The 9,896-nt window shown below is 38.1% G+C and overlaps 1 protein-coding gene across 3 annotated transcripts; it reads right to left on the reverse strand.

Annotated features, from left to right (window-relative positions):
* Nucleotides 1-455: 455 nt before the first annotated feature.
* Nucleotides 456-9,641, reverse strand: LOC146731568 (uncharacterized). 3 transcript variants are annotated; one of them, XM_085492880.1, is made up of 3 exons: nt 9,539-9,641; nt 6,990-7,060; nt 456-2,946 (listed from the first exon to the last, which is right to left on the reverse strand). In XM_085492880.1, exon 3 carries the CDS (start codon nt 2,515-2,517, stop codon nt 832-834), a length of 1,686 nt encoding a protein of 561 aa, XP_085349006.1. In that variant the 5' UTR covers nt 2,518-2,946; nt 6,990-7,060; nt 9,539-9,641; the 3' UTR covers nt 456-831. The 3 variants fall into 3 exon arrangements, 2 of the variants coding, with proteins under 2 accessions (XP_085349006.1, XP_085349007.1); XR_014926993.1 differs by lacking the exon at nt 456-2,946 and adding an exon at nt 3,697-3,715; XM_085492881.1 differs by lacking the exons at nt 6,990-7,060; nt 9,539-9,641 and adding an exon at nt 3,585-3,652.
* Nucleotides 9,642-9,896: the final 255 nt, after the last annotated feature.

The raw sequence follows: 9,896 nt of genomic DNA on the forward strand, positions 1-9,896 counted from the left end.
ATTTAACTGATAATTGCTTAGATGTCTGAGACCGAATGTTGAGTTGAGTTCGAGAGTGTGTTTATATTTACGGCGATGTCAACGTTATTGATTACATCACAGCCCCCAACACTGATTGCTTTAGAGGCGCGTTGAAAAGGAAGCCTATTTTGGGCTAGTTCCATTGTCGCATTTCGGAGTGTAGAGAGAGATGACTTTGGCCCTATGTCCTATGGCTCTTGTGTTTCAAGCCAAAAAAACAACACAGATTCTCGGGGATGTGGGAATAGGTGACAAATTCCAAAACAATGAAAGAAAATCGTAACTTACTGCACATGAATTTCATGATGAAGTTTTCAACATTGTGGTGCGTGACTGCAGTCTTTGAAACAAAAATAAGGGATTCTGAAAACGCAATTGATGGCATGACAAAAAACGCAATGTAATGCAAGTTATGCAATATCACGACGAATGTGTATATTTTCAAAATATAAATTTACTAACACTAAATTCTTGTTATTTACATTCGTTGAATAAATGTATCTAGAAGGGGATGTATGTAGTAATACGTTGGAATAGTTTTCTAATAATGCATAGTAAATGTTACATTACAAAATATATTTCAATGATACACGACAAACAAAAATCATACTGTACCAATATACTACTAGCTGGAGACCAGGTGTGAATAGATAGATACACTAGATATATATCCAACATATTAAAGGCGAACATGTACATGTTTACAATCCTATGATCACCTTCATTCAATAGAAAACGTTGTCTGTTTCATCTATTTCATATCAAAACATTATGATCTAAACGTCATCACGCTTTTGCATATATGACGAATTAGAAAAATACCACATATCTGAAGGTTTCTGTGCCCTTACTTCTTACAACATTTTGGTCCAGTTTATCGATTTTATAACTCAACTTCTCATTCCCTTTCAATGCTATCTCATTTTTAGAAAGAAAGTACATTCTGAATGTCTCTGTTCCCTGACTCACTTGTTCAATGCCACTCCTGTTATCCTCTTGAGTACTTTTCAAAAAATCTAACATGAACAATGATCCCTTCTCCAGCTGATCAGCGTTCTTTATGGACTGGATATTACGAGTGTGCATCTGTTCTCCTAGATCGCTTGAATAAACAAAACTCTTCTCACATTCTTTGCACTGGATGTGATTTTTTAGACCACGAGACTGATTGAAGCATTTCACGCATTGTTTGCACTGAAATGGCTTCAATCCTTTATGTGTAAGCATGTGATTTCTTAGACCACCAGAATGAGTGACGCATTTCTCGAATTGTTTACACTGAAATGGCTTCAATCCTGTGTGTGTAGCCATGTGGTGTTTTAGATTAAAAGACTGAGTAAAGCATTTATCACATTGTTTGCAGTGAAATGGCTTCAATCCTGTATGTATAAGCATGTGAGTTTTTAGACTACCAGACTGAGTGAAGCATTTCTTGCATTGTTTGCACTGAAATGGCTTCAATCCTGTATGTGTAAGCATGTGAGTTTTTAGACTACCAGACTGAGTGAAGCATTTCTTGCATTGTTTGCACTGAAAAGGCTTTAATCCTGTATGTGTACGCATGTGCTCCTTCAGATTCCCCGACAGAGTAAAACACTTCTGGCATTGTTTGCACTGAAATGACTTCAATCCAGTATGTGTAAGCATGTGATTTTTTAGACTACCAGAATGGGTGAAGCATTTCTTGCATTGTTTGCACCGAAATGGCTTCAATCCCGTATGTGTAAGCATGTGCTGTTTTAGATTACAAGACTGACTGAAGCATCTGTCACATTGTTTGCACTGAAATGGCTTTACCCCTGTATGTACACGCATGTGCACTTTTAGATAACTTGAACTAGTATAACGCTTCGCACATTGTTTGCACTGAAATGGCTTCAATCCTGTATGTGTAAGCATGTGATATTTTAGACTACCAGACTGACTGAAGCATTTGTTGCATTGTTTGCACTGAAATGGCTTCAATCCTGTATGTGTAAGCATGTGATTTTTTAGACTACCAGACTGAGTGAAGCATTTCTTGCATTGTTTGCACTGAAAAGGCTTTAATCCTGTATGTGTACGCATGTGCTCCTTCAGATTCCCCGACAGAGTAAAACACTTCTGGCATTGTTTGCACTGAAATGGCTTCAATCCTGTATGTGTACGTATGTGAGTCTTCAGATTCCCCGACTGAGTAAAACACTTCTCGCATTGTTTGCACTGAAATGGCTTCAATCCTGTATGTGTACGCATGTGAAGTTTTAGATCACAAGACTGAGTGAAGCATTTCTCGCATTTTTTGCACTGAAATGACTTCAATCCTGTATGTGTACGCATGTGCGTCTTCAGATTCCCCGACTGAGTAAAACACTTCTCGCATTGTTTGCACTGGAATGGCTTCAATCCTGTATGTTTTTCCATGGACTTCACACATTTAGGTTCTCTGTTGATTTTATCAACACCTCTATTGATATCTGGCTGTGATGTTATTTTGCAATCTGTATTTACTTCCATTTAGAGGGCATATAAGTATAGCTGAGTGTACGAGATTGAATGCAATATGAAGGTAGTCTTATTGGATGTGGTCAATTTGAAATGTGCTAGATTGTAATAAAAAACTAAACTCAGCAAACAATCACATTACACATTTTACGCCAAAGAACTAATATGTAATTCTAAAATCACACATTTCAGTTGTGTTGTTGTTTTCATTAATAATTCAAAGCATACCATGCGACATTAAAAGCATAATTCTCCATGTGTATATGTTGGTAGCTTTCATATAAATTTTCAGTGACTTGAGTATATAAGTGTTTAGGAATTTGTATCACTTCTCTGGAAATCTTGAAAATCTTGGGAAATGAAATGTACTACATTGTATTCCAGGGCTTCATTGTGTGAAGTGTTCTTCATCTATAAATTGGCAGCAAGTTCAGTTTTCACCTACAAAATAACAGAATGAAACAGTATAACAAAATATATTTGGAGTGCAACATCATGAAATGATGGATATCTAACTGCAGTTTACCATGTCTGTATGTGCCTCTACATAGCCTAGCCTTAACCTATCAAAATATTATTAACTGGCATGGTAGAATATTAGCTGACAAGAATGATTCCAGCATAATAAGCGGGTCTAGCTCGAATGCTAGTTTTCTATGTGTCTCTACAGAACCTAGGATAAAGTGGAATGTATCTAAATAAAAATACGGTGTGATAACAATGCAGCCTATCTATCTATAATACAACATTTCTATGTGTCTCTACAGAGTTTATCAACATAGCTACATGTAAATACTATTTAGAGATACCGTATCAATGTATAAGTATTATGTGATCACAAAGCACCATATCTAGCTAATTTTCTGTGCTTCATGTGATACAATAAAAAATAAAAATAAAAGTAAGGTGTGATATCAGAGCAGCCTACATAGCTAGAATGCTAGTTATCAAAGTGTCTTTTTAGAGGCTGAAATATTACCTACACTTGGATGTATTAAATGTATTAAAATAAAAGTATGGTATGATGTGATATCATATCAGCCTACATAGCTAGAATTAGGCAGAGTGTTTCAACCCACCTGTTCACATAGTTCATACCCACCATAGACTCAGGTCAGTCAAAATTATCTGTGATTCAGCCATCGACAGAGAGAGAATTACAGGTCAGGGAAGCCCCATGACCTCATAGATTTTCTTCCACAGAAGGAACCTGAAGTATATGGTAGGGTAAAAACTGTGTGAATAGGCGGGTTGAAAACCCTATGCCTAAATTCACTACATTCAATTACCCACCGCAGACTCCAGTCAGTGAAAATGACTATTTGAAACTGTAGAAACAGTAAAGGATGTCCCAGTCTGGGACAAACCCAGATGCGTAGGTGACTAGCATTCCAAAGAAAAAAGAGGCCGACACAGTTCTGCATGAGGGCATAGGCCGAAAACGAGACCATTACATGTCCAAGGTTTGCAGACGGGAGAAACTTCTCTGCACAAATCTATAGGAGAGACTACTCTTTCATCTATGCACAGTGAACCCTGTGGTCATCTGGGCCGGGTCAGTAACCATAGTATTACCCACTATTGAACCAACCTTTAAAAGGACCCTCTTCAATGGTTTGGGTGTCTCTTATAATAATAACTGGTAAAGACGTTTGCGCTCTCCAAAATGCTCAAGGGAGGCACCTAATGCAGCAGCCAATCGCAGTCAGCCAATCAGCAATCGCATAAACCCAAAGTGCTCGTACTTGGTGTCTCTGTAGACCCTTTGTCGAGAAAGTCAGATGGTCATAAACCTTGCACACTGTTACAGTGATCCACCTGGAAATGGAAGTCGGGAGGCTGGTCTGTCCTGCTTACCCTTGCCATAACACATAAACATGTGGTTGCTGCCATGCCTCGACTCCCGAGTATGATTCTTGTAGTAACTCAACACTCGGACAAGGCATAAAAGCAACTCCTCGCTGACAATGTTGGCTAGACAGGGGATGATGATAGGATCTTGGTGAGAAACGCGTTTCACGTCTTTAACACAGCTTAATTGACCATAAAGGTGACACAATCATCTGAGAAGAACAATGCCCCTAGCTCAGAATGACGCCTACCAGAGACAAGAGCTAGTAGAAAGACTGTTTTCTATGTCAAATATTTTGAGGGTGCTGATCTCAGAGGCTTTAAGGGTGGTCTGCTTAAAGCTGACAGTAAAACAAGTCCCAATTGTGCAGTTCTATTGTGCAGGGTCTAGGCTGTAAACAGTAGGTGGGAAGCAGTAAACAGTCTCCAAATAAGAGGACTATCGCCTAGTCTTGTCACCAAAGAATTCTCGATGGTGGGTGAAAAGGCTGTCCTATAGCCAATGATCGCTGCATGTGACAAGTCAACTGATCAAAAAAAGAGAAGAATTTGCTCTGCCAGAACTAACAGCAATGGAGATCTGGTCCCCGCTACTTATTGATATAGAGACCACCACTGTGTTGTTTGTGTGAAGCAAGACTCTGTGGCCTCAAACTATGGGTAGGGAGTGTTTCAGTGCTAAGTGCACTGCTTTCAGTTTGAGCCAATTTATATGCTTGCAGGGCTTGTTAATATAACAGGTGCCTCTCCAATCTGTGAGGGAGGCAACTGCTATCAGAGTCTTAGCCGTGGCGAGTGGGACCAAGGTAATCCCTTCCTGAGGTTGGCAATTGCCTTTCATCAAGGCAAGGCATCCCACACGAGTTACTCACTACTTCAGCTCCCATAGGTGAGCCTAGTGCTGCAACCAAGTGCGAATGCATAACGCTGGGCAACTACCCTGTGAACTGAGGTCATCATTCCAATGATACAGATCAGCTATTGAAGAGACACAGAAGGAATGTTGACTAGAACTTTGGCTATGCCACTTAGTGTTAGGCAACGAGCCTGCAATGGTTGTACCAAGCCTAAGTCCATGTTGAACTCCATGCCCAGAAACCCAAACGCTGTATTGGGTGTGGATGGGACTTTTCTCGATTTACTAGGAAGCCCAAATGGTGTAGTAAATCCTGTATTAGCCTTAATTGCTCGGCCAACAACCACTTGTTGGTTGTGTAGCAACCAGTTGTTTAGGTACAGGTTAATGTGTACCTACATCCAGTGCAGCAGTAGCACCACCACCTGTATTAACCCAGTTTCACCTTTCCAAAAAACAAACACATAGCAAAACTATTGAAACCTTGTCCGCAAGTTGAGACCAAGAATTGGCTAAATTTTTTGAAATAGTGACACGCGAACAACAACGACGATGCCAAAACCTTTCCTATACTATACATTCCCCTTTGTTTACACTACACTACGGGAAATGGAAAAAAAAATGAGCAAGGGCGTGTCTGAGACACCTCTGATGGCCTACATGGGGGTACAAAACATATATGCCTTGCTTGTTCCCCTCCAATCGGAGGCCGGAGAGCCAAATCCATCTGGTATCCCAGGAGGAAGCATTCCCTGCACACGAATATCTCTTGCTGGTGTGCTTCTTCCCCCTTGCTGAACAAGGAGCAACTGCAGGGGAGGCAACCTGCTATACCTGTATATGGTCTACCAGACAGGCAGGTTCTCAACCAAAGCCAGAATCCCGCAGGCAAACTCTGGCATGCTGCATGGAGTAGTCCACAAAGGTACCCACAGGAGCAACATGTTCCAGGGGCACAGCCGAATCAGTTTTTGGGGAACAACCTAGGAGGCGAAGGCGTTCAATGGACTGCTCCATCTGTAAAATGAACAAGGCATGCATGAGTGAAATTATTTACAGTTAAAAGCTGACACAAAGAGACCAAACAACATGGCACACAAAAAAATACACGGGGCTCAAAATAGGAAAAACTTAGCCCACCAGCCACTGCACGTCTACTACCAATGGCTCACACTTACTTCAGAAATCTGAAAAACTGGAGACTGAATCACACTGTTCTTGCTACGATGCACACTTGACGCGGAGAAAAGCAAAAGTGATCATAAATCAAGATGGTGTCACCTGCCTTGTCTAGGTCATGTGATTCGTGACGTGGAAGAAAAAAAAATGGAGTCATGGGGCTTTCCCTGACATATATTTCTCTCCCCGTCGTTGGTTGAATCACAGATTAATGCCTACAGTTCAAAATAGTTATTTTGACTGACCAGAATCTATGGTGGGTAATTAAACGTAGTGCTTGCTTGTTTCCTCTTTGTCTTTATAGAACCATGGATTAATATACAATGTAGATGCAATGTATCAAAGTAAAAGTATGGTGTGATATCAGAGCAGCCTATCTAGTTAGAATACTAGTTTCATGTGTGTCACTGCAGAACCAATATGTAGATGTAAAAGTGTTGTGATATCTTTCTATAGAACCCTAGTTTTTTTATGTATTCACAAGCCTAGCATGATAGCTACATGTGAATACAATGATGGTGGGATGTATGAAAGTAGAGTAAGACATAACCATCTACTTGTATACATATTTAAAATTACCGAAATGAACTACACTTACCTGAAGTGGATTCTGCATGTGAAACCTTTACTCAGTACAATATACAAACTGGTTCTAATCAAAATATATATCTATGTTAAAAGAGTAAACAGATTATGTTGTTATTCAAGGACTTAAAATATAAATGATAATAAATACCAGTGTTTGGTTGTGCCAAGAGTGGCGAATAATTTGCATCATGTTTAGCAAGCAATTTGCTTGATTTATTCTTCAGCATTTTTATAATCAACACAAGAATTAGTATTATTTCAAACGTTTTTTTTTTTTTTTTCAAATCAGATGTTGGTCACTACGGGATATATGAAGTACCGTAAGCATATTGTACATTTTGACATAAATTTGCTATTTTCCACATTTTCTTTAAATATTTTTTTTGACATCGAGATGATCAGCCATCCACGTAACAGACTAATTACATATACATGTTGAACTAATTGAACTTAGCTGCTTTCTGACTTATAGAACAATAATCAATTGAAATTATTAACAATAGAAATGGTTTTGAGCGTAGCATTGACCACCAATCATGACAATGCTACCACGCTGTTTGTAGCTTTGGGAAAATCCTGATTACACACAAAAGATTAACAATAATGCAAACAAAATCATCAAAACTACAAAGAGTTCAGAAATTGTAATGATGAATACAAGTCATTGTTATAACACAGTCGCCAACAGTTCTTCTACAGTGAAACACATTAGTTACTTAAAATATGATACATCAATATACTAGTTAATATTGCTTACAATTATATACGATTCATATAATCATTACAATTGTGGTGTGAATTATGTAAATTTGACCCCTTCTGTCACTAAGCCTTTGTTTTACTGCCCCTATTATAGCGTTGAACACGTGCTGGTAATTTGCATACCACATATCTATTGGAAAACAACTTGGTTAGGAAGTATCAATCTCAGTCGGAGATTGTTAATCATTTTCCTACTCAAATTGAAGGTTAATTGTGCTTGCTAAACAATTAAACCATACTCTTGACCTAATCAGTGACCAAATATAGAGCTGATTATTACAATGTGTCTCTGGTAACAGAGATTCTGTTTACCGATAAACATCCGTTAACACTTTTATTCCAAAGCATATTCAAAAGTGATGGTAGATTCATTTATAGTTAATTACTTCTCAATGTTATCATTTCCTTCAAGCTGTCTCGGTTTTAGTCTATTTTGTAGTCATATTTATTTTCTTTCCACTTTTGAACGCAAGTTGTTAAATTGAGAAAAAAATAACTCAAAAAATATTTGACACTTATTATGGTGTAAATAACTCGATCAATTAATTTCCACAATTGCAAGTTCGTAAGATAAAGAAATAAATCCTTAGATTGGATATTTGATGTTGAAAAAAACATTATAACGCCTGAATTCAAACCCTCAATGAATTCCACAGAGGGTATAATACCACTATACCGCGGAGGATATTTTTCTTTTTCTTGAATTGTTTTTGAAATATAGGCCACACCACTGTGACACTTTAATATCGAGCATAACTAATCTTGTTTCTGTTTATTTCTTGTCAAAATCAGGTAACTGTCAGTTTAATTACTTAATATTTACTTAATAAGCTGTTTTCTTACTTATTTTTTTAGTTTTGCGTGGTGGCGTTTTGTCAGGTTTATTATTCCTTCCTGATATTCTTTATTTACATTTTATGGTTTGATATTTTTCAGTTTATTTGATTTTAAAGCTAATTTTGTTTTATCGCAATGGCACACTTGTGTAACATTCCACAACGTTGTTCTTTGACTATTGTTCATTTTGACGACTACTTTTGATGTCCTAATTAGTTGAGTGGGAAAGCCAAAACGATTGCTTTGGTATTGGCGAGTGTTTATCTATTGTGATTCGCACCCTTGGCGTTTGTATTAGGCGGTTTTTCATTTGCCATGTTTGCTACGTTGTAATATGCGACCACTTCCCCCGTTTTATTGTGATGTTTGAGTGTTAAATGATGTCTTCTTTGTCTGTCTCGCCATGACCTAGTTTTAAAATCTCGGCCAGGTTGCATGATCTTTGGCTTGACCCGACTGAATGTGTGATCGTCCTGCTTAACAAGCTAGGATTTATTACCGTTATTATCATTATATTATCACTATATTATTTGTATACAGCAATTCATATATAACGACCACTATTGAAGGGAATTTTTTGTGACATCAGCAATTCGTACAGTGTGGATTTGTATTCTGGAATTGTACCTGGACTTTTAACCAGCGTAAACGGATATTGCATTATTAAAAAATCATGTCATATTATTATAACTGAAATGTTGAACGTACTAATTTTGTCAATAAAAATAACGTTCTACCGTGAGATTATAACCTCCCTTTATTCTATACCAGTGCAAAGCAAGAAACGCAATGGTCGCATTCTTGGTCGCATGTGTTGAGATTACACGCCGTTGAGACAACAAACGCGATCGTTCATACATACAGTGTTCACAGGTATTATTTATAATTTCACAAGAACCATAACTCCACGAACATGAATGTTTGACGAGTATACTTCAATCGTAGATATATATCACTTACTTCGCACGGAATGTTCCTCAATCCTGACATAAGCTCGTCCTGTAAAATCTACACTCAATCGCACAATGGCGGAAACCCCGTTGACCTCAATAAAATGTTGTCACCGTAGAGGGCATTAATTTAACAGTGGTATCGCCTCTAGATGGCGCTTTTGTGAATTCCTTGTATCACAGGTCATCACATCACAGGTTCATTCTGCACAGTAGTCACGCTTTAGACAGGTATTGTTAAATAAATATTGTACTGTTAGAAAACCTTACCTTCAGTACCTCTAGGGTATCTCATACGAAAATATCTGCTTACAACTGGTTTTAATCCATGTCGAACACGTGCGCAAAATGACCGTTTTCGGCAAGGC

The sequence above is a fragment of the Saccoglossus kowalevskii genome, chromosome 18, assembly GCF_978046115.1.
Source record: "Saccoglossus kowalevskii chromosome 18, keSacKowa6.1, whole genome shotgun sequence".
Classification (NCBI taxonomy): Eukaryota; Metazoa; Hemichordata; class Enteropneusta; family Harrimaniidae; genus Saccoglossus; species Saccoglossus kowalevskii.